At 37.3% G+C, this 25,476-nt stretch overlaps 1 protein-coding gene across 4 annotated transcripts in view; it reads right to left on the reverse strand.

Moving 5' to 3' along the window:
• Positions 1 to 25,476, reverse strand: part of PTGER3 (prostaglandin E receptor 3) — a 185,516-nt gene that overhangs the window by 151,386 nt on the left and 8,654 nt on the right. For 2 of the 4 annotated variants that reach the window (XM_032870100.1, XM_032870099.1), the window contains exon 2: positions 2,826 to 3,005. The exons of 1 other annotated variant lie outside the window; for it this stretch is intronic. In XM_032870100.1, the coding sequence (XP_032725991.1) occupies positions 2,826 to 3,005 (180 nt within the window). Of the gene's footprint in view, positions 1 to 927; positions 956 to 2,816; positions 3,006 to 25,476 lie in introns of all 4 variants that reach the window. One more of the 4 variants, XM_032870102.1, reaches the window with a different exon arrangement.

Here is a 25,476-nt window from a genome sequence, read left to right on the forward strand (position 1 = left end):
AATTCATCATTTGGAAAATCAGCCCTGCTATGTACAATCTACAGTAGCTGATTGTACCTTAATTTCTACATTATCCTCACTTCTTCCCAGGTGGTTTCCTACGCCTTTAATTTTTCTTTTAATCAATACTGTCAAGTTAAGAATCATCATAATTTATGCCCACATCTTCTTTTCCTGCTCAGACAGATACATAGATAAACAAAGTATATGAGGAAGAATTTAAAGGCCAATAAACTTAAACTTGGAAACAGATTTTTAATGAAGTGACTTCAGAAGTCTGTTCACTTTCTGACCACATCTAGGGCCTCTGCACAACATTTCTGAAATCTAACTTCAACTATCATCCAAAGGTTGAAATCATTTGGGGCTTATATTTCTTATCAGCTTTTCCCTGGACAAACCAATGGCGGGCCTGATAACAAAACCCATGCCATTTACATAATTTTTCCTTCTCCACTTTTTTTTCAACCTTGTTGAAAAACTGCCATGTGTCCACTCCTGCCACGTATCACTGCACAGAAATTTATTGTGAACTTAAGGATAAGTGTCAGGTTGTTTTGTCTTTATGTATTTCTGTGCTTTGAGGAAAAGTCATATTTCTTTGACAGTAATCTCCATTTCCATTTGGAAGTATCAGTCTCTTAAATTATTAATACAGATAAAGCACTTTGTTGTACAGTAATATGTTACTACACATTTGAAGGTAAATTCATTTTTCTGTAATTAAAGAGGCAGAGAGCATTCACCTTATCAGTCTGATGGACTATAATGGCATGTGGCCCTTCAGTCATATGGCAGGCACCTTGCCAAGACACACTTGGTTTTGGCAACCATTCATTCGTTCATTCGTTGAATAAATGCTGGACTCTTCCTACATTTCAAGTGTTGTACTAGGTGCTGGAAGGGATAACCCAATCCCACTCACACCACTTAAATCCATACCGTGTGTGTGTGTCTATCACATTATGACCTAGGACCAGAGGACAATTCAAGAGGTAAGGCCTCTTTTCTGTAAGGTCATTCAAGTGCACTTTTTTTCTGGGACAAAGGAGGTAGCTTTGTCTAATTCTTCATGAGGTGTCTGGTGGGATAATCCAATTCTATAGCATAGAGAGATTTTATAACAGGGCTTTAGTATTAGGTTCTATATCATCATTTTTTCCTACAACATAGATTAGTGGAACCATCATGAATTACATAAACACTCTCAGCAGACCTTGTTTATCCACTCAGTTTGACATGGTATTCATAATAATAATAATAATAATAATAATAAATTGATTATTCCCAACTGACCTGGATGGTTTATATATTAATCTAGTAGATATGTTGTACTTATTAAAATCAACTATTCCTCAAATGCCTACTAAACACGGGGGGAAAGTAGTTACTATAAAGAAATATAAAATAAATCTCAAACTTTTAAAATTAGGAATGCAATAAGGTAAGCTGTAGATTACTATCTTCATGAGAAACTGTTAATGAGTTTGCAAAATGAATGCTCCAAAGGATACAAAGAGCATTTTGTGTAGCTCTCATTTAAAAGATTGTTATGTTTGTTGGGGAAGTTTTTCTGTTTGTTTGTTTTTTAAGTGCAACTCTCAAAACTTAGTGTAATAATCTACTTGTGTCAAAAAGAAACCTAGCTTAGTTATCAAGGTTTGTACACATATAGAGTGTAAGAAAACATATTAATAATAAATATTTAGATATAGAGCTACTTTGAAGAGAAAATAGAGAAAATGCTGTGAGGGGTCAATACTCTTAATTTTCTAATTCTATAAATAGGCCAAACTATAGAAACTCTTTATGGAACCTTCAAAATATTTAATGGAGTTAGTATTAACTCTATAGAAATTAGAGTTAGTATTTAAATATCCAGGAGACTAGAGGATACTTTTGGTGAAACAATCAGGGAAGAGAATTAACCACAGTACCTGTATTTAGTTCTCAAATTAGTTTTTAAATAGCATTTTGAAAAATCACTTTCCTGACTCTCAAGATCAGATTCATAAATCTTACCCAGGCTTTTAAGAATGAAAAATACATTCAAAAAGAAGAACATAGAGTAATTTGGATAGTCATAAATCCTGTCATATTTCAAATAAATGCAATTGACTCTTATATAGGAGTAAACATAATTACCAACACATCCAAAACTTGAACTTCATAAGTTCAGCAGATAATTTATGCATTGAGCAATATTTACATCAACACCATTAAATATTATGGATACATTTATGTTTTTTTATCCTAATGCAATTTTTAAAAAAATGTAAGGGGAAAAGAGTGACATGGAGAGATAGAAAGAGAATACAGAAGATCAAGGTCTTTGGACAAAGGCAAATTACTGCCTATCTCTGATGATCTATGGATTCCGTCCCCCATGTACTCAGTACACTGGAATATTAACTTTCCCCACTTCACCCCCACCACAGACCAAGATCATTTATATAACAAAAAATGTTTTCATCTCCTAAATAATCACATATTCAGCTACAAATGGCAGAGACCCAAAAACACTAGACCGTTAATAATATATTTTCCTTTGTTTGTGTTTCAACACTTTTGGCACATAGGGGATTATCTATGCTTCTGAGACCATTTAGCCTTATATTAAAATTCTCCTTCAATGCATAAACAGTGGCATGCCAGAGATGCCTAAATTCACAGTAAGGTTTATGGCTACTTGTTGCCAAAAGCTGTGAACATGCAAGTTGATTAGGTGTTCTCTTTCATGCTCCTGTCTGTATTATTTCATTGGATAACGAGATAGGCTGCCCTTTCTGTCCATCATTAGAGCAGCTGGAGACAGCATTTGCTACCTGACAAAACTTTCGAAGAAGGATCTTTCTTAGCAGCAGATAAACCCAGGGATCCAAGATCTGGTTCAGTGAGGCCAGGCGCACAGCTATTAAGAAGAAGTTGCATTCTTTCAGCTTTTCAGTGTGAGTCTTGCAGTGCTCAACCGATGTCTGATTGAAGATCATTTTCAACATCATTATCTAAGAAAGAGGGACACATAATTGTTCCAAAGATTAACAAGGTCACATGCATCTCTTCTATACAGCACTTCACACATGGTTTACAGTAAATTGGTTGTTATATTAAAATGATTAATTCAGGCAAAATCTATATTCATAGGACACAGCCCTGAATGAATACAAGGCATTCCTACAGATTTTCCCACATTTTTGGCATTTGACATGATGTAGCTTTTTAAAAAGTACCCATTCTCAGGCTCTTGGTTTTTGGGATTTAAGAAGCTTGAAATTCCAAAAACACATCTCAAAATTAGCTAAGGTCATCTGTCTTGTCGCAGAAAGTACCAATAGGTTGACACCCTGATGAAAGCCAACACTTCAACAAACCAAAACATATTTAATCTTAAACTTCAGAGGTTCTGAAAAGAAATTACAGGGAAAAAGGAGAAGCAAAAAAGGGGGAAAATAATACTTATCAGCATTTTCTGAGTCTTACAATTTGCCAGGGCTGTGTCAAGTTCTTCATATGCATTGAATAAACAATGAAGATGGTATTATTACCATCTCCTTTTTACAACTGCAGAAGCTAAGTTAAGTCCTGACATAAAATGGCTGAACCAGACTTAACTGAGGTTTACTAACAACACTTGACATACGCTGCTTCACCTTTTTTAATTGTTATTGTTTTTTTCTCTTCCTCTTCACGATATACACAACACTAGAACTAAACTCCTAGAAGGCAAGATATGAGACTATTTTCCCCCTACTAGTAGAGTCTCTATACCTAGACCAATACATGATAGTGCTCAAAAATAAAATATTTGTGAATAAATATATAATATGACATATATGAATATATGGCATATACCATATATAAGTATATTTATATTTGAATGAATAAATATTTGTAATTTCTATAGATGAGGACAAATGAAGGTTCACATACTTCTCAAAAGGTATTCAATCTCATTAATAATCAGAAAAATGCAAATTGTGAAGAAATAAGAAACCATTTTACACCCACTAGTTTGACAAAAATGAAGAAAGGAGACTTTTCCAAATGTTGGTATGGGGTGGAGCAACAAGGACTCTTTTCCACACTACTAGCTGGCATGTGAACTGGAGTAACCACTTAGGAGAATAAAGCGAGCACGATTTCCCCTGTTGCCTGCCAGCCATCCTACACCTAGGAATATACCATCCTTAATTCCTGCACCAGGAGTTCTATATATGGCTGTTCATTACAGTGTTACTCACAACAGTAAAAATCCCCAGAAGGAAGCCAAACACAAGTTCATATTTGCAAGCAAAGAAAGGTACTGACTTTTTAAAAACTGGCTCCTAAGTTCATTTTTCTAATTGTGCATGACGATGAAGCCCTTGAAATGTGGCCAGAACAAAGTGAGATGTTGGAATACATAATGACTATCTAATGAAATGATAAGATTTTTGATATATTGTATCAAATACAATACACTATTAAAATCAACATCGCTTCCTTATTATTATTTTTTTTTTTACTTTTTAAAAATGCCACTACTGGAAAATTTAAAATTGTATATGGGGCTTGCATTTGTTCCTCTCAGTACATTCCACTGAACCCAAGGTATCTGCTGAAGCCCACACTTATTTGGATGCTTGTCCTTAGGACATCAAATTAAAGTCAACATCCCTGGAGCGCCCGGGTGGCTCAGTGGGTTAAGCCTCTGCCTTCAGCTCAGGTCATGATCTCAGGGTGCTGAGATCGAGCCCCACATCAGGCTCTCTGCTCCACAGGGAGCCTGCTTCCCCCCACCTCTGCCTGCCTCTCTGCCTACTTGTGATGTCTCTCTCTCTGTCAAATAAATAAATAAAATCTTAAAAAAAAATAAAGTCAATATCCCTGAACATCCAAAACATCCTGGACCACAAACCCACAATCCCAACAGTGGCACTTGCTTCTTATATAGCCATCCTGCCCCAACATGTCAGTTATCTTTGAATGTTCCTTTTGTCTCACCCTCTTCAATGACTTTTGCTCTTGCTCCAACCTCATTCTAGTTCAGCTCCTCCACACATCTGAACTAGAGTTATAACAGACATCCTAACTAAATTCAGCATCCTAACTAAATTCCAGCTCTGACCAAACCCTCACTAGCTAAAAAAAATTTCAACTTGATCTTTTTGGACAAATTTGACCCACAAATTCTGAAACTAATCACTGGCAAAGGACATAGAAAATTCCAGGTTTTACTTATAGGACAAATTCATCCCCCGGGGCTTAAATCACCCTACCAACTAATAACTGAACAAAATTATGGTTCTACAAACAAATAAAAAGAGGGGACTGTGTGGACAACCTGCAGATAGTCATATATTTTTACTCTGTGAATTTCTTTCAAAGCAATTTTTTCCAAGGGATTTACTCACTAAAAGCAAAACCCGTGTATAAATAAGTCAATGTTCAGTTGACTTCATTATCTACATTAATAAGAAACTATAAACACATAAATCTCTAACATCAAGATTAAAGCTTAATAAAATATGGCCTATTTGTATAGTTGTATATATAAGAATTGGGTGAAAACAGAATATAAGATAGTTCATATATATAAAGCTATATTGTTATTATAATTAAATTATGTGAAATACGCAGACTTGTGGAAGGCAATGGAATTATTACTATTAATAACTTAGCATTAAATAATCATTAAATTATTTTTAAAACTGTATGTACATAAAAACATTTCAAATAATTAATGAAAGTTTTATTTAAAGGTGGTAATTGCCTTCATTAACAAGTATAAATTATTATACACCAATTTTTAAAAAATCAATCTACATCAGTATCTTCTGATGCTGACTCACGGTCCTGTGAACTGAGTGCTACCTCCTCAGTGTGTACACAGATGGCCGTCAAAGAGATCGACATCTCAGTTCCTAGAACCTGTGAATATGTTATCACATGTGACAAAAAGGATTTTGTAGATATGGTTCCCGGTAAGGGTCTTGTGATGGGGAGATTCTCCTGGATTACCTGGGTGGGCTCCATGTAATCATATAAATCCTTAAAACCTGATAACTTTATCCAGCTCTGATAAGAAAGAGGGAGTCAGAGAGATACAACGTGGCAGGTTTTTAACATAGAGGAAGGGAGCCATGAATTGAGTTAAGGAATGGAGATGGCTTCTAGAAACTGAAAAAGGTAAGGAAGGAAGTCTCCGATTCTCCTTCAGAGCCTCGGAGAAAGGAATGAAGCCCCATGAACAACTTGAGATTAACCTAGTGAGATTCATGTCAGGCTTCTAACAGAATTGCAAGAGAAATTGATCTTGTTTTAAGCCACTAAATTGAAACTAATTTGTTAGAGAACTGCTGTAGAAAACTAACACACCTACAGATTCAACTCTCAAAAGATGTGGAGAGGAGATGGGGAGGAATTTGCCTGAAAACGATTTAACTTCTCTCATAGATACAACATCTCAGTAAGCTTGTTTACTTTGCTCACTTTCTTAGGAACCTTTTTTTAAAACATAAAGTAAAAAGTAAACTTAATCCTAACTCCTATTTAAATAATCTCAATTTCTAAATTTGCAACATGTAAAAATGAACTCCTGTTGTTCTAGTAGCATCAGTTAAATTTCAGTGTGTTTGATTAAAAGGTACAAAATCATATTTTCAAAAGTTTTCCATTAAGAAAAGCATATGTCTACTAATTCCTTTTTCTCCGATTTATAAGCTATTGGAAAGGTTGTATTTTGTTCTTTTAATCTCTCACCTCATCCAACAATTAAATATATTTAGCTGCCTACCATCTTCCATGAAGTGCTCTGGGCTTGGTCTAGAATAATCTAAAAACACTCATTTAGGGCTGTCTGGGTGGCTCAGTCGGTCAAGTGTCTGACCCTGGATTTCTGCTCAGGTCATGATCTCAGAGTCATAAGATTGAGCCCTGCATCAGGTTCCATGCTCATCATGGAATCAGCTTGAGATTCTCTGTCTCCCTCTGCTTCTCCTCCCACTTGCATGCCCTCTATCTCTCTCTTGAATAAATAAAATCTTTTTTTTTTGTTTGTTTTTTTACTCTTCTTAAGCTTTATTGTGTTTTATTAACTATCCCCATGTCCTATTCCCACAGTACTCTCTACCTTCAGTTACAAGAGAAACTAGCGCAGATTTAAATGGATTAGATCAGTCATGATTCTTCACCTAGGCTGTCTCCTGAGCAGAGCCCATGAATGCCTTAGAAGAGAAGTAGGTATGCATGTCTACTAATTAAATTGAAATACTGTTTGGGCTATGGGTTCCACATGTGATATTTTAATTATGCTACTAAACTGTATAATATCATGATAATAAATTAGATTAACATAACAAAAACAGACTATAAAATTCACATTTGATCATTTTGATTTTCAAAATAGCCTATGTAAGTTACATACAAAATTATTCCTGCTTCATATTTCTGAGCTGAAATTTCTGGTACTCACATGGCCTACTTCGCACAAATATTTTAAAGGAAAAATAAACCTGAGAAAAGCACTCAATTATACAGAGTCTATGAAATAAAGACAGTCATACCAAATAAAATACTTTGTGTACAATGATCATATTTTTTTTCTAAAGGTCCTCACTGAGTGATCACTATGAAAATTTCAAATAAACAAAGAGTTATCATACTGACATTTTTCTTGGTACAGATCTCCAGAGATTTATGCTTTCTTGACAATTTGTTAATTACCCTTGCAAATAAACAGTACAAAACAAAAATGTCAAAACTGAACCTCTGAATTCCCTCTGTGATATGCTATATTTCTCACCCAATGAAAAAAAAAATCTTAAGAAAAAAACCAACAAACTCACTTAAATAACATTTTCATTTTTTTAACAAAATGAAGTATTGAAATTCTCCAACTTTTTATAATCGGGAAAATTAACAAGATTGCTAATTAAAATGGGGTTTCAGTCATTTCACACACAGTCCTTCTTGATTATTTTAAAATTAGCTTTTATGGGGCTACTACTTTTAAGTTATTATTAGGCTAATATAGGTTTCATATGCCTTATATTGATTAGTTCTCCATAATTTCCCATATTTACTATGGACAGTGCAATGATTATGGAATTATGACGCCAAGCTCTGTAAGCAATAACTGGCACCTGGGGAGAGACACTCTAGCCTTTCCCAGAAATCATGAGATGCGAAATATGACAATAACTAGAATTAGTGGCAGTAAGCATGATACTGTCATTTCCAAATGGCAGTAGGGATGGAAGTAGGACTCCCAAATCCATCTAATCTGGAACATAAATGCAAATTAGCATCCACCTGTTGATATCCCAATATTTAAGGAGCTAAGAAGTGATTACAATTTTTGCAAATATTTTTCAGACATTCAGACTTTTAGAGAAAACCTTTGACTTGAATGTGTAGATTTCTAGTAGAAATAATTTTTTCTATTAGCCTAATTCAATTTCTTACACAAGGAGAAAAGGACAAACAAAAAAACGGGGTGTTTGGACAGCATAGAGCCTACTTTTTTAGCAAATGTCTGAACACTCTGCATGATCGCTTCTTCTGACCAGCCTCTTATACTGATCTGGTCAAGGGATTGGTAGAGTAATTCTGGTTGCCCTGAGATGCCCCTCTTCTGCCAGCATCTTCCCCAGGGCTCCACGTGACTCTCCGAGACCTCTTGCCTCTCCCTGTTTATCAGCAGGAATAGAAAGTTCTTTTTGTACCATGATAACCAGGAACACAACTATATTTGTTCCCCCTAAATTCTTCAACCCTGCCCAGGGTCAGGGACAACTACTTTGTCCCACCTAAAGGAAGAAAAGTGCTGTCTCTCTTTTCCAGTGATAATGATCTTATAAACGTGCAAAGCACTAACCAAGGAGACAGTTCTCAATATTTTGCATTTGGACTTTGTTTTATTGCAGCAGGATTTATAACTACACATTTAAGGATCTTTGGTGTTCACTTCTTAATTCAAAAATGCCTTGAGTTATGGGTCATAAATATCTTTTGAAGATGATAAATGAATAAACCCAGAAAAATTAACTTGTGGGGGAGGGAATAAAATTGCTTACTTGCTGTTAGGCTACATTTTGTAGCTTTTAGGCATTTCCAGTTTATCCCTAATGTAAATGTGTAAGAGAACTTTCCTCACAGCCAATTTTTAATCTATGATGTTTTGTTTTTCATAATCCTCTGTTGTCAGGCTAAGGAAGAAGAACCTGCTCTACTGGAAATTCCCTCTATCATTTGATAAATGTACTACATTATAATACACTGAAACCATTCGGGGCCCTTTAAACCACTTAATTACATAATTTGAAGGACTATCATGGAAAGAAGCTTGACTGTAGATTTAAGAAATAATTGCTGTCTTTCTGGTCCTACCTACAATGCTGTTCTCCAGTTGCCAAATCATCTTAGTGTTCTATGCTCTACTGTTTCAGAAGCTTCTTCTACCTTATCTAATCTGAAAGATGAAAATAAACAGCTCATGAACATTAAAATTGTTACTAGACATCGTGTTATTTCATCTTTGCTATTATGTAATTTTATAAAATTTTTCGAAACAGTGACTGCTTTCACCATGTGATTTTCGGCAAGCCACTTACCCTCTATACTTTAGTAAACTCACAAGGAAACAAAAGGGCTGGCCCAGAAGGCCTCTTACATACATAGGTATGTACCTCTATGGTTCAGTTTTTTTCTTGTCTAGTTCGTGGCAAAGTTGGAAAATGAATAAGGATTTAATTACAGAAAGAAAAGGTAAGAGGTATAAACAAAAGACAATATTCCTCTTCAGTAAAACCCCAAATGTAGCTTTTGGAAAACAGGAGAAAGGAAAATAATAAACTTAGAAAATGGGCAAATGAATAGTACAAGGGACTAGATTCATAAAGCTTTTGGGAAGATTTTTTTAGAAGTAGCTGACTTAGGCAAACACACTGACCAAGAGACCCACATAAATCTGACTCAGCTCTGCATGGAGGCTGGGGACTGGTTACCTAATTTTGGATCTTAATTTCTCCCTTCTCTAGAACATGATTAATACACGCTTACTGAATATCTTCATCTAGTAATGCAGTGGCAAAAAGGAAAATGAGATGACAATGATTAAGGTCTTCCATATACAAAGTATATCTCTTCCCAAGCCCCAGGCTATTGCTCTATTGCGTATGTTTCTAGAAAAGAATTCCCTGACGTTCAGGGATAGACCAGTGGATACTTGAGGAATACTAGGAAATGAATGTTTTCTCTATATGTCTGCTTTCCTTAAATTTCTACCTAATTGAGTGTATTTTCTCAAAAGAAAAATCTAAACTTTCAAGATGTTTGGTAATGCAGAACCATTAATCGATCACTGCAGAGGGAACCTCCAAATGGCAAAGAAGCCTGTAGCCAGCCACCACTTTATTTAGTACATAAGAATCACCATCTCCTATCAAGTGGTATGAATTGTAAATTCTGTGTGATATGGCTCAGTAGAGCTCATTACATATGTTATGCCTACATAGATACCTTCCTATTAGAACAGTCAAAAAATATCAGTAATTAAGTATTCAAATTCTGGCTGAAAGGGGCAGGGCAAAACATACTATATAAAAGTATTTATTCCTTGAATTATAGAAAATAAATGAGCTTTGTGACATACATGTCAGAAGGGTGACCTTTATATCTCTGGAGTCAAGTGAAAGTCCAGAAAATATGCCTTTGTCAAGATTTAAAGAACATTCATCCTTGCAAATATTTAGATTTAAGATAGTTTTCTTTTTTCTGCCAAAACACAGTTTCATTTAAACCCAACATGCTGAATCCTATCACCCACTCAGAGATCCACAGTGTTAGTGACAATTACAGTGTTGTATGCTGACAGATGGTAGCTACGCTTGTAGTGAGTACAGCATCTCGTATAAACTTGTCCAATCACTATGCTGTACACCTTAAACTAATGTAACATTGTGTGTCAACTATACTCAAAAAAAATTTTTTTTAAGAGTAGCTAAATGATTAAAGAAACAATCGGAGATGTGGGCTGTTTTGTGTGCAGAGATATTCACTTCAAAAGAAAATTAGGAAAACTGAAAAGGCCAACAGTAAGGCACAGAGCACAGTTTAAATTATGGGACATCCACTGATTTGCATAATATATATGTATTTCAATGGTGCCATTTAAAATGACATTTTTGAAAAATATTTAATAACATGAAGAAATATTCAGGATGTTGAGAGTAAAAAATAAAAAAGTTTATTACGTAGAATAAACCAATTTTAAAAACATCTCCAGGTGGGAATTAGGGCAATTTTTATTTTCTTCTCTATTTTTCTTTGTTTTCCAAATTCTCCACAACAAATGTGTTATTTACACACTTGCAAGAGAAGCATTACATTCAGGGTAGCTGTAAGTTTCAATGTAAACAAGAAACATATGAAATAGTTGATTGGCAAAATATTAGTGTCACAATCCATCCTGGAAGCATTACATGGTCATGTTTGGTTGGATTCTTAGGTAGTCGATGTTGCATAATTTAACAATCAATAGGCAAACAGTCTGACACTCTATAACTGATCAAAACATTTAACTTAATCGTCAGTTTGTTATGGCTTATTAAAGGCAATGTGATGTTTGGCGGCCAGTTACTGGCTTCTGTGATTCGTGGAGAGCACAGTCACCACATGCCAAGGAATCCCTCCCTGCATCACAGCCTGTAGATAGTGCAGGCTGACTGCGGTTCTAACCCGATGCGATAAATTCTTATTTAACTTGATCTCATGTCAAAATGACACTCTCTTCTGGAGCTATGCTATGGGAGGACTGGATCTCATAGGAGGATCTACATAGACACATCTTGTACTTGGGATGAACACCAGGGATTATGAGCAGATTGGGGTCTCTCTCTATTCATGGTCCCCAACCTTCTGACCTTGTCTCATTCCCTAGTCACCTCTCTCTCTCTCTCTCTCTTCCATTCACCACAGTACTTATCTCACACATTCTCCACTGTCCTTCACCTCAAAAACTATTTAGGGGCCTCTCACCTTCTCACCACCAAGTTTAGCACCTGTTCCTCCTTGCCTCTTGTTCAAACAGAAGAGATGTCCCATCTACCTAACGCTCTATCTGTGCCCTGGATCTTATCCATCATGAATGTCAAAGGCCTTATTTGTTTTCAGTTATCTCCTTCTTTTAACTTTAACTTTGGCTTTTTCCAAGTATCATAATAATATATCTAAATTTCTCCTACCTTGAGAAAATAAAACCTTCTGCAGAATTCTCACCTCCCTACCTATAAAGCTCCACAAGTTACAGCTGAATTCTCAAAAGAGTTGTCTATCTTCCTTATCTTCACATTTATTCTTAAACCTACTACTGTGTGGCCTGAGTGCCCACAGATCCTTAAGAAGCACTGTTCCCAAGGCCACCAACAAGGTTTCAAAATCCACTAGACACTTACAAGCCTTTCTAGAAACATTCTCTTCCCTAAGAACCAGGTTGCCAAAGGTACAGCTTGCCATTTCCCAAATATTCCCAAATATTCAATGTGCCATTTGATTTGAGTTTCTTACTAATTTCTCTGCTACCTTTCTGGATGATCCTTTGCAGTCTTTTTATGGATCCTGTTTCTCTACCCATCCTGAAAATGTTGGCATTTTGGGGTCCTATCTTAAATAATGGAAGGTTGCCTCCCCTTCTTGCTCTGCATAAACTCAGTGGGTGACCTCTTCTACCCCAATGACTTCAAAATCCATCTATGCACTATAGGCTATACCTCTTCTCTGAGCTCCAGACTGATTAAATTGGCTACCCATAGCAGAGCTCTGCCTAGATGTCTCACATCCAATTCAACAATCTCAAAACTGACATTATCGTCCTCAAAGTTGCTTCTCCACCAATCTTCCCAATTTCAGTGAACCCAGCTCTCTTAAAACAGAAGCCTAAGATTTATCCTTGATTCATATCGATTCATTTCTCTTATGCACGTATGCTTCTCTCCCCATTCTGCCTCATTATCCATATTCCTCTTGTCTAATCAATCACAAAGTATCCCATTAACTTCCTAATACATTTTTAAATCTATCATTTCTCTCAACTCCATTCCCATTGACCCTAAACCCAGACCACCACCATCTCTTGTCTGAACTACCACAATAGTCCACTACATGATTTTCTGACCCTCCATTCTGATCCCCTCCATGCTGCCTACAAAGGATGCTCCTAAAACGGAAATTTTACTGTGTTATTCCATTTTGAAAAGTTCTTCAACAGCTTCTCATTGCCCTGAGTGAAACCTTTAAATGATCATTCAAGAATCATCACCCTGCTGAGCTCACTAGCCTAAATTCTCAGCACTCTTTACCCTCACATCTATATTCCAATCACCTTGAACTTCTCTGAGTTCTTTACAAGTTCATCTTGCTTCTAAACTTCTACAAATGTGGACCCCAAGTCTTATTATAACTGTTATTCCCTTCTCTACTTGACTAATTCCAACTTATTTTTTGTGTTGACTTGAATTGACTTGAAATGTCAATTTATTTGATGTTTCCCTTGCCAAAAATCTAGTGGGTAAGTTTTAATATAGACTCCCCAAATTCTTTACTTCCTTTATCATCCCTTACCCTTTTACATTGTTGCTGCTTTTAATGTCAGTTTCTCTTCATATATCAACAATGTTAGAAAACTGGGGATTATTTTGGTCCTTTCAGGTGTATCTGAGGAAGCACCTAGCACAGAATATATTACATTCTAAATTTATAAATATTTTTGAATTAACAAATGAATGAATGGTACAAAGAGTACCCCCTCCCATTTGGGGGTACCAGATTCTAGAATTTTTATCTAATGTACAAATGAAATATTTATCCGTTTGTTGTTGATGTTGTTGTTTCTGTTATAATTAGCCAGGATAACGGCTTCAATTAAGGGACTAATGGACTTCAAGTACATCTTCTTATCACTCTAAGAAGGGAAGAATTCTTTTTGTGTATTTAATAACAATTTTTCTTGAAATATACCTCAAAACCAAAATAAGACATGCATATTACCACAGTCTTTAATAAAGCTATTTGTTATCAGTTTATAACAAGTCAAATTTGTTATTATAAAAAGTGTTACATAGGATTCCAGTGCTCCTTCCTTAGAGAATTCTTGCCCATGAATATGAGATTGTACCTTATATGTATATTATAATACATATTTAAAATACTCTTCAAAGTCTAACAGATAACCCATCAATAGTAGTTTAATTTTTTTTAAATAGTAGTTTAATTTACTTGTAAAATTCCCTGCCAATGTTAGGCTTCTAGTCAGCATCAGCATAGGAACTTTCTAACATTACATTTAATTCATTTTCTTTTTCCCCAATACCAAACACATCCTCATAAAATTTACCAGCTTTCTTTATAGTTAACCCTTGCGGTGTTGACCATAAACAGGGCCTAAGTAAATATGCAGTGCCAAATCCACAGTGGGAGGGGTTTAAGGTGTCATGTATTGGCATCACTTTTTCTTTGACATTAAAAAGAACATTCTGTGATTTCCCAGTCACGACAGGATGGTCAGTCTCCAATGCCTAAACCTTTCTAAAGAGAAGTGTGTTAATGGAGTTTAACCTGCATTTTTCCTGCTTGTGTCAAAACGCTGCAACCAAACATTCCTGCTGACCCTTTTTCCTTCTGGGTCTGCCAAGTATCAGCCTTGAAAACATCGATTTCCTTATCCCACTGAGCTCACTGCTCTGCTGCATTAACAGGTATGAAGGTATATAGCAAATGGTAAAAGATTCAGACTTACTGACTTATAGTAAGTGCTATATAAATATTGTTATTTTTTGTTATTCTTCTTCAGACTTAAGTATTAAAAGCATAAAAGACCCCCCTCACTGTTGCCTCCCAAGTACATGGATTCTAATTAGGAAGAATGTGGCCATGATGCTACAGAATGGCAACTTGTTATGTCCATAGAGAGACACAGTTCCCTCTTTAACCCCATTACTCCTCGAGAGTTCTGTCGCTCTCTCGTAATACACCTTCACGATCACACCTTCCTTTCAGGAACCATGTATATGGCAGGCGAAAACTATCAAGTGCCTGTGTTATTTACTTATAAATGATAAATTTTATTTTTCAAATTGTTCTTCTGAAAAGATTGTGCTTTTTGTTTTCAGAAAGTCAGACTTTATAAAATCACTTAAAGTACAGTTAGCATTTACAATTTTGTACCAGGTTTGAGGAAAATTTGAAGAAGACTGAACTCACATTACATGGGATGTAGGAAAATGGAAACTTATAACCTGTCCCTCTTCTAGGTCTTGTCTCCTTCGGCTGCTTTTATCTCATCTGTTGGCTTGGTTGGATTTATACCATTTGGTCCAACAGCACAGTAACTAATAGGAACCAGAAGAAAGCAAACATGAGAAACAAACCAATTTTTTGAATGACTCAGAAGCCAAACTCCTCTGAAGACTATAGGTTCCTAAGAGAAGATAACCAAATCCCAACAACGGAACCCATTGGCTCCCTCTCTCCTTAACATGTGAGTTCCATGAAGGCATTTTACTGCACTATTTAGCTTCCTAGGGAAGATCTCAAACAAATAATTATAAAATTATTCCTCTTACTATCTTAGGGACTTCCATGGATTTCATATTAAAACCTGTATTTGATGTAAGTATTTTCATAAATGCTTTTGCAGGAATTGGTGAATAGATCTTATCAGCATTTCCATCTCCCTACCCCACTGGACCAGAGCAGTTCTGTTTTTGTCTGTTTCTCTACAGAGACTCTTTGAAATAGTTTCTCCAGTTGAAACAATTGGAAAGTCAATGGCCTAATGCAGCTCTATCCAAAAGAAATACAATTCTAGCCACAAATGAGAACCACAAATAAGATTTATAGTAACTGCATTTAAAAGAAGCAAAGAAACATGTAGAATCAATGTTAGTAATATATTTTAATTTACCAAATAGATCTGAAATGCTATTTCAATATGTAATCAATATAAAAATTATTGAGATATTATACTTTTTTGTACATACTGTTCAAAATCTGATGTGTATTTTACACTCTCAATTTGGAGTTACCACATTTCAAGTGTCCAGTAACCACATGTGGCTAGTGGTTACCACAACAGACAATGCAGGTCTAGGGCTTTAGTGCACGTGCATGTGTGAGCTGGGAGGGAGGGGCGGAGGGAGAAGGAGAGAGAATATCTTAAGCAGTCTCCACACTCAGCATGGAGCCAATGTAGGGCTTAGTCTCACAACCCTGAGATCATGACCTGAGTCAAAATCAAGAATTGGACACTTAACTGGATGAGCCACCCAGGTCCCCTCAGGGTTTTTTGAGGACCTTTCACATATATTCTTTCAATTAAACTGCACTGGTCTCATCACTGTAGTGTCTACTATTGGCTGCCTATCCAACATCCATTCTTCCATCTCCCCTTATCATCAGTACATGTATTTTTATCAGAGTCTAGGTACTCCAGAGCTGACCTCATCGCTATATACTAGAATGTGTCTGGATCCGGGATGATGATGGGACCCACCTACTAGGCAATGAGATACCAGAGGAAGTGCCCTGGGGATACCTGGGGGAAAGTTTCTACATTTTTAGGAGTGAGCCATAGAAAAACACAGCTTCTTACTCCTGTTAGAAGTGAATTAGAAACGATGTACACTAGTCCCCAAAAGTAAACAGGGGATACATTCCAAGACACTCAGTGAATACCTGAACCCACAGATAATACCAGACCCATATGTACTATGTTTTCCCCTATTTATACATACCTATGATAGTTTAATTCATAAATTAGGCACAGTAAGAAATTAACAACAATAATAATGAAATATAATAAGTTTAATAACATACTATAATAAAATTTATGTCACTGTGGTCTCTCTGTCTCACAATACTTTACTGTACTGTACTCTCCCTTCTTCTTGTGATGATGTGAGGCGATGAAATGCCTATAGGATGACATGAAGTGAGATCAATGATGTAAACATTGTGACATAGCGTTAGGCTACTACTACAATACATCAGAACGAGGTGTATTGTACTACAATACATCAGAACGAGGATCACCCATTTCTAGACCATGGTTGACTGAAACCATGAAAAGTAAATCTGGATCGAAGCGGGGAGTAAGGGGAGGAAAGATGCTGTACTACAGATCTTTCTAAAACCTGAGGGGAACAAGCCATCACCAGGATGAGGCCAATACTGCAGACTGCAAAAAAACAGGACAAGTCTTGGTCCTCGAAGACAACGTTAAATTCTGGATTAACCAACTCTGAAGGCTGCCCTCACTCTGGATTTGCAGTCAGGTTTCATTATTCTGAAGGCAATATATTATATCATTTCTCATAACAACTGAGGGCAAAATAATCATACTAAAACCTTTGAGCAACTTTTGAAGTATTGTTTTTTCCTTTGTTATTTTTTCAGTTTCCCCATTGTTGCTAAAATTCCTCATTGTTTCGTTGTTATCCCCAGGGCACCTTCCTAAACATCCTTTTTTGTTTTTCTCTGCTTTGGACACCAGACATTAGAGTAGCGGTTTCTAATGCTTCCACCCGCTGCTTCTAATTAACTTCTCTTTTCCATTACAAAAACAATGTTGTGGCTCCCATTCTTGTCTATACTGAAGGTAGTTTTTAATCTTTCTAAGGATTGTTATTACTAACAACAGGGAAACAATAAAAGTAACACATAACGGAAAAGGTATGTTTTCTAAAATGCTCACAAGTTGTACTGCATAAATAGTACACAATACTCTAATTAGACACAGCTGTCTTGGTAGCTCTGGCATCAAAAATACTTGGGTTTGATTTGCTCAACACCATTTGCAAACTCTGGACCTTAAAGCAAGTTGCTTCCCCCATCAAGTGACTAAGTAAAGTAAAATAAAATAAAGAGATAGATACCATACATGTTGAAGGATTTATGAGAAGATTAAATCCACGTAATATATGTAAAACTTTAAGGGCCAGGATTTATACATCAATTTTCTGATTCCAAATCTAGTGTCTTTCACTTCACTACAACTTCATTTTTTCCATTTGTCCCATAATCACCTATTGAGTGGTTGCCATGGGCCAGGAAAATTTATAAATTAGTAAGGCAAAGTCTCTGTTCTTAAGCACTTTACAGTGTACAGTGAATAAGACAAATAAATGAATATTAACAAGAGGGAGCCCAGACAATTTGGTCATTTATCACATAGGCTATAAAAACCAGACAAAATGGGATTTGAAAGTCAGCTCTGCTTTTTGTTGGCCATGTATCTGGGACAGTTACTTAACATCTCAAAACTGCTTTCCTCCTCTGAAAAAGGAGATAGCCATATCCTTTCAGAGTGTTGTTGACAGAATGTAATGAGATGATGTCTGTGAAATGCTTAGTACTGTGCCTCCTATAAAGTAAGCATTTGTCTACTGTGGACAATCGTCTTCATTGCCATAATAAATATTATGACAATTGTAAATACAACTGTGCATAATGAAGTGATCAAGGTATACACAGACACTATGGAGTAGAGGGTAAGGCATTGAAATCTGTATCCAAGATCAGGGAAGTTTTGCCCACTAAAATAGCATATACTTCTGGAGAGTTCTGAGAGACAGAGTTCCTACTGCTGAGTGGGAAATTGTGTGAATCATCCTAGGAACTGCAGATTGACCTTGATGACTGAAGTTAAGGATGCTGGGGGTGGGGGGTAGAAAATGAATAGTAGGTGAGACCAAACTCAGGAGATCCTAAGGATTAAACTAAGGAATCTGAAGCCTTTTCATCTGGGAGATAGGATGCTGGATAGTACTATGCCTGAATTCCTTGTGAGAGAGTCCCTGTGAGCACACTGAAGTTCGTTTGCTAGGACTCTTTCTCTTCTCCACAGTTATAAGGAAAAAAAAGATGAAAGCAGGTTTGCAAGACTCCCAATTGCACTATATCATGCTGCAAGTTTTAAAACTGTCAAAACAAATTTTCTGAGTTTGACTGTAGTCAAACACTTTCCCACTAAGCAAAGAGAACTCAATAAACAGTTTTATTTGTTTTATAAATAGTTCGGTGAAAAGAATAATATTTGTGAATCATACTAGCTGGAAAATGTTTGCCTAGTAAAACTATCACTGCATGTGAGTGTTCTAAGCCTGAAAAGACAGACCACTGGATGAAACTGATGTCACACCTTTACAGAAACTCCTCCCATGTTGTAGGTATCGTGGTGAATGGAAACTTTGGAGAGTCTATTGTAGAACAAGTGAAAATTCTCACCTTCTACAGGGATTTGCACAGTATTTTCCAAAAACCCAAGTTGCTAAGAAGGCCAGTCAATTAATGGATCAATGAGATTCTGCAGGAAATTGTTAATACCTGTGATTATCTGACCCAGCCAACTTGTGTGATTTTTTTTTTTACTGTTCTCATTCAATCTGTTCTTTTTTGTGCAATTTCAATGAAGTATAGGACAGTATTTTAGTAAACCAATAAAAGTAGAGACAACCAATATGAAACAAAACATTATAGCACAAAAAGCCTCATTTCTACCAATTTCTAGGGGTGTAATTGGGGAAAATTGTATAATCCTTGGAATCTTAGAATGTGCAACCGAAAAACAGGGAAGAAGAACACCACTGATACTGTTGTGAAGATTAAATTAAATAATATCTTAACAGTAATTCTCAAGTACTGGCACGTAGCAGGCATTCAGGAACTATGTCTTTTAGTTTTGTGCATCTCTTTGGCTTCTTGTCCTTCGGTCTCCTTTCCATTCCAGCTCATTAAGTGACAGGCACACACACATATGGAGGCACACACAGGGCTTAAAAGATACATTGTTACTGTCACAGTGTTTCTAAAAATGAATTTGATGGTAACAATGAATCCGTACATGTTCTTCTTTTTAATACCTCAAGTCTGAAGAAGTTTTTCTGCGTATTCTGAAAGAGAAATCCCAGCACTTAACTGCACACTATTACCTCCTACCTTGAAAACAAGATGTCGCAGGGGCCTGATTCTTCTTCTGGTGACCTCTTGAGATAGCCAGGGTGTAAAAGCCCTAAGCTAAAGCAGCTAGGTTTGCACCCAGGACTCAGTTTGAGAGAGTGACACAAACAAGGGAGCTCTGGGATGGCGCCTCCCAGCCGCATGCAGAGACCTGTCTTGCAGTATGACCTTGGCAGTGTGGTCTGATGCTCAGAATTCAGAACAGCCTGGGGACCCTGCCTATCTTCCAGACGTGGCCTGACAGCTTCTTATGGACCCCATGAGCCCTGGATATCCTTTTCATATTTGCCCCATGTGCTTGGAGTCAGAATCTGTTGTTTGTGATCAAGAATCAGGTTTAGGGAAGAGACTAGAACTCTGAAGTCAGAAGATATTTCCAGGCTTCCTGAACCTGATCTATAACATAATTTAATTAGAAACAGATACTACAGGGGAAAAATTTCAAAATGTACCCTAATGTCTTTTATAGAACAAAAGCTAACATTTAGAAATTTACTTCTGGATCCAGGCAAATCCTCAGTCTATTCTTAGAGGAAGTTACTACCATTAATAAATTCAAAATCTGCCACCCAGCATGTTCACTGTTAGCACGTCTACTGATTTATAAAGAGAAAGTTGCAAGATTAACATCAAATCCAGACTACAACTCACCCTTTATGGCAACATCAAAAAGGAACTCTTTTCTTCACTGGTCATCTCATTACAGTGTTAAGAGTGTGAGCTTTCAGAGCCTCATATGGCCACCTCTGTTCCATTGTAAACCTCATATTACCCTCTTACCTCACTTCTGGACAATTCTCTGAGACTAAATCTTGAATTGTGGCCTAACAAAATTTACATTAGTCTTTGAAGATGAAGCAGGGTCCTGAGATTTTATGTCATGTATAACTGTTTCTTGTATTCGCAAAACAAAAACATTATAATAAAGACGAAAGAAAGATGTTGAAACAGTGCTTTGTGATGACATAATCACTGAAATATTGTATTGCTAGGAAAGCAAAATGAAAACCCCACATGCAGACTGTAAATATAAACCCATTAACCAAAAGCTTTAAAAAAAACAAAACAGAACACCATAGGACTTGGCCAATGAGCTGCAAAGCTATGCCTTAAATTGATTCCTTAGAAGAGCCTGAATTGGGGATTCTGACACATGGCAAGAAACCAAAGATATGGAAGGAGACAGTCCTGGCTTTAGTCTTCCAGAGGGCCACCACCAACCTTGACACTCCTGCAATTTATGTGAATCAAGCAACGTTCTCCCTGTCTCTGTCTCTCTGTCTCTCTCTCTCCTTTTAAGCTTAGCTTGGTCTTCTTCTGGGGATCATGATTCTTATGACATCCTATTATTTCATAAGCAAACTTACTTACTTCTCTTTCTCTGGGTGAGTGCCCTGATGTATGCCTCAGGGGGATAAAGAAAAGCAACCATTAGATAGAACTTAATCCTGACTCTGCCCATTATTAGCTGTGTAAGCTTGCAGCAGTCACTTCCTTGTTAAGGAGCCAAAGAGAAAGAAAGCCTTTTGTGGACAGAGCCACCTTACGACCAGAGGCCCAGAGAGGAAGAGAGGACCCTGTTTCTTGTTAGAGTCAATGAGCAGGGATTAAAGACATTTCAGAATGTCTTATAAAATCTATCCTCAAATCCCTTCGTGTGAATACATCCAGTTCTCCAGCTGTCATCCTCTCTCACCTGGATAATTTCAGTACCTTCTCTCTGGTCTCCCTGCCCCTGCTCTTGCCTTTCTGCAATCCAAGGTCTTCTAAAAACATAAATCCAATAATGTCACACCCATTATTCAATCCTTCTAGTGTTCTCTTGAAATAACATCAAAACTCCTTAGTATGGCCTGATCTAGTCTGGCCCCAGCATGGTCTCTTGACCTCAATTTATAGCACTCCACTCCCTCCTTCTCACTTCCCTTCAGCCACACGAGTCTACTCTGTCTCCCTCGAACACACCAGGTGAGGTCTTTGCTGTTTCCACTGCCTAGAATGTCCTTCCTGTAGATCATCCATACCTGGTTCTTTCCTTCATTCAGGTCTCAGCTAGAATGCTATCTCTCAGAGGCATTGTTCTCTGACAATCTACAGAAATTCCCTAGGCTTCCTCTATCACATCAAGCTGCTTTGTTTTCTTAGCAGTGTTTATCACAATCTGACTTCTAATATACCTGTGGATTGACTTTCTTCTATTATAATGCCTGTTCCTTGAGAGCAGGACACTAGTCTATGTCATTACTATAGTTTCAGCATCTAGTACTGTGCCTGGTGGATAGAAAATACTCACCAATCACTGAAGGTGTGAATGGATAAATGAATTCTAAATGGTCCTCAGCCTTGATCCTATGTTCAAAATTGACAATGGAAAATAATTTTTTTTTTGGTCACAACCTCAAGTCTTTCTAGGCAGTCACTCAGCAGATAACACATTCCTTTCATTTCTCGAGGAAAAGGACACACCGTCATTCTGATGGGTTATAACATGGAGCCTGGCATACAACTAATATTCAATAGAATATAACTTAAATGATACAGCATGGCTTCTGTCCCTGACATCGTCAAGGTAACTTCATGTTATTTTGCCATTCATAAATTTAGTGGAACTCCTTGGTACATATACAGAAGAATCATATAACTTAGAAAAATTGTCTCTAAGTAGTTCTTATAAACCAAGGGCTAGCTTTATCAACACTTCAATTCAAGCAACATAAGGGAATTGAAATTTTTATAATAAAAAGAATAACTCAAGATGAATTGAGCTATCTGAGTCACCATGGCTTGGAGAAAAGAGCTTGTCCTTTGATTCCCAGGTTGGCCACTAACTAGCTCTGTTATCTTAAATGAATATCTCCCAATCTCTTTCAGTTTTCATTTCTTCATTGTCTGTAAGTGGATCCAGTAATGTCTACCTCTTGGGGTAACTGTAAGAAATTAAAACAAACAACTGTTCATAAGATAGAGCCCAGCATAGTACTTGGCTCTAAGAGAATTTTTTGCACTCCATGAAAAGCAACAAATTTCCTAGACGTAAAAGTGTTCAAAGCTTAAACAATCTCACCAAGAATATTTTAGAAAGATATCAAACATTAGATGAGTTGTTTTCCTAAATGACCTTCATAAGCCAAGAAATTTTATAATGTGAACCCTCTTATTTTATAAATATGGAACAGGAGTGTAGAAAAACAAATTGCCCAAGATGAAATAAACAACAGAGTGATACTTCCTGGATACATAAAACAGATCAATGATCAATCCTTCACTCAAACCTTTTAGTTGCCTTCCATCATACTTAAGATGAAAATATAAACACCCAAATAAAACCCACAGGGTTCTGCTTGGTTGGCCCTGCCCACTTCCTTGGCCTCACCTTGAAGGGTCTGTCCCTCTTACTTGCTCCAATATATCCACTGGCCTTCTGTCCATTCCTCTAATGTTTTCGCTCCTTTCCACCCTGGTGGCTCCTCACACTGCTCTTTTGTCCTCAAAGTATCATCCTTCACGATTCATCATAAGTGACATTTTTTTCAGCAGACTTCCTTAACCACCCCACACCCCAGCAAGGGATGGAGTCCTCTTTGACACTCTCTTAAAGTACCTTTTTCTTGCTTCCATAACATGCTTATTGTTTTAGTGATATATGTAAGGAATGTAGAAGCTACCTTATTTCTCTATTCAGGTGGTCAGAGCAAGTCACATTGGAGCAGACCTCATAGAATAAGAAGTAATTGCTTTGGTAAATGTAGAATGAGTAGATCACATACTGGAAATTGGTGTTACAAGAAAATCCACATAACACTCCTGGTACACACCACTGATCACTTAGGAAGAGGTAAACTGTCATGCTTTCTGGAAAGAAAAAGGTGGGGAGAGGGTTGACAGACTAACCTTTTCTCCCAAGATGTGAAGCTAAGAAACTTCAAGTAAAGTGACTTTGGCTACATTCAGTGGAGGGAAAAGACATGGAGAGTTTTGCAAGGAAATGCATTAGAAGGGAAAAGCAAACTTGTCAGGAGATGGTCTGAGTACAACCCAGAGACTAAGGACCCAAAAAGGCTGGTTCCACATTGTATGTGTCCTGAGGCCACCTGCCCTCTGGGCCCATAAACTGCAGCACAGTGGTTATCCTCTGGGAAATTACTGCTGAGCTTTACACCTGTACTTCTGGGTGTGAATTAATTTGTTCTCTGACAATGGCACCCAAGCACAGACCTACTACAGCCTGGGTAGGGACATGCTCCAGCAGGGCCTCAGAGCAGCAGCAGACCAGCAGCACTGCCCTTCTGCCCAGAAAAGGCCCATCTGCAGCAGCAGCACCATGTGGCAGTGACAGCAACCACGGTAATGACCCATCAGACTGTAACATTTATTTACTGGAATGACTTTTCTTCATTATCTGCTACCTCGGGAGATTGAAAGCTTCATGAAAGAAAATTGTAGAGCACAGATTGCACACCGCTTAACAAGTGTCATTCACCTGGAATACAATGTGGACAGTGCCCCCTAGAGTTATGTAACTGCTCAACATGGACAGCTCTACCAGTCAGCTCTGGTCACTACGGTACAACCAGGACGAGCAGAATAGCAGGCACACAGTAAGCCCTCAAAAAATATTTATAGAATGACTGTATAAAACAATGTGTGATATACTTGGTCCTCTTGCACACACATCTCCTCCTCTCCTGAGGAAGTCTTTGGGTGTTTCCCCTCACGCGTCTAATACAGTATGTCCACAAGGGACAGTTTTATCTATTTCAAGCCACAGGAAGTCAGAGCTGAAAGGAAGGTTAGAGTTGATAATGGTTTTTATTTTACTGATGAGGAAGGGAAAACCAGGAAGATAAACAGACTTCTACCATGTGGTGGTAAAGCCTAGACCAGACTCCCCGTCTTCTGTTTTCCGGTGCCTTATTCCCTCACTTACTTCTCTAGTCACCTTCTTCTGTTCTGATGAAGCAGAGAGGAGAGCTCACGAGTCAGGGGGGCATTTCCTCACTAACTGCCACGCGTGCCTTAGGACTGTTGAGGCACAGGCATGCAGGTGTGCGTGCTCCACCAGACCCATGCAAGGTGGCTGGTAGCAGGACATTATCCGGGAAATTTCCTACATGGAGACCACAGTGAAACCTCCTCCCTACTGTCAAGTGAATTCCCCCACATGCTTCTTGTGTTTTATAATCTCTCTTTCAGCATTTTCCACACTAACAACATATTTCTTTTTCCAAATTTCCCTGAGTCACACCAACAGAAGCATATTCTCTACCATAGAAAATAACACTCACAAAGTTTGGAAAGTAGGGGGGAAAAGATCAAATCTACTTTCAGGAATCAAATATTTTTCAGAAATATCAAAAGATTAGTGAAAAGTAGGTCTTTTAAATCACACTTGATTTTTTGGAGGGTCAATAATTGCTTAAAAGAAGTAGTCTTGGGATGCCTGGGTGGCTCAGTCAGTTAAGCGTCTGCCTTTGGCTCAGGCCT

Source organism: Lontra canadensis, unplaced genomic scaffold, assembly GCF_010015895.1.
Source record: "Lontra canadensis isolate GAN:19392208 unplaced genomic scaffold, GSC_riverotter_1.0 scaffold40, whole genome shotgun sequence".
Taxonomy (NCBI): domain Eukaryota; kingdom Metazoa; phylum Chordata; class Mammalia; order Carnivora; family Mustelidae; genus Lontra; species Lontra canadensis.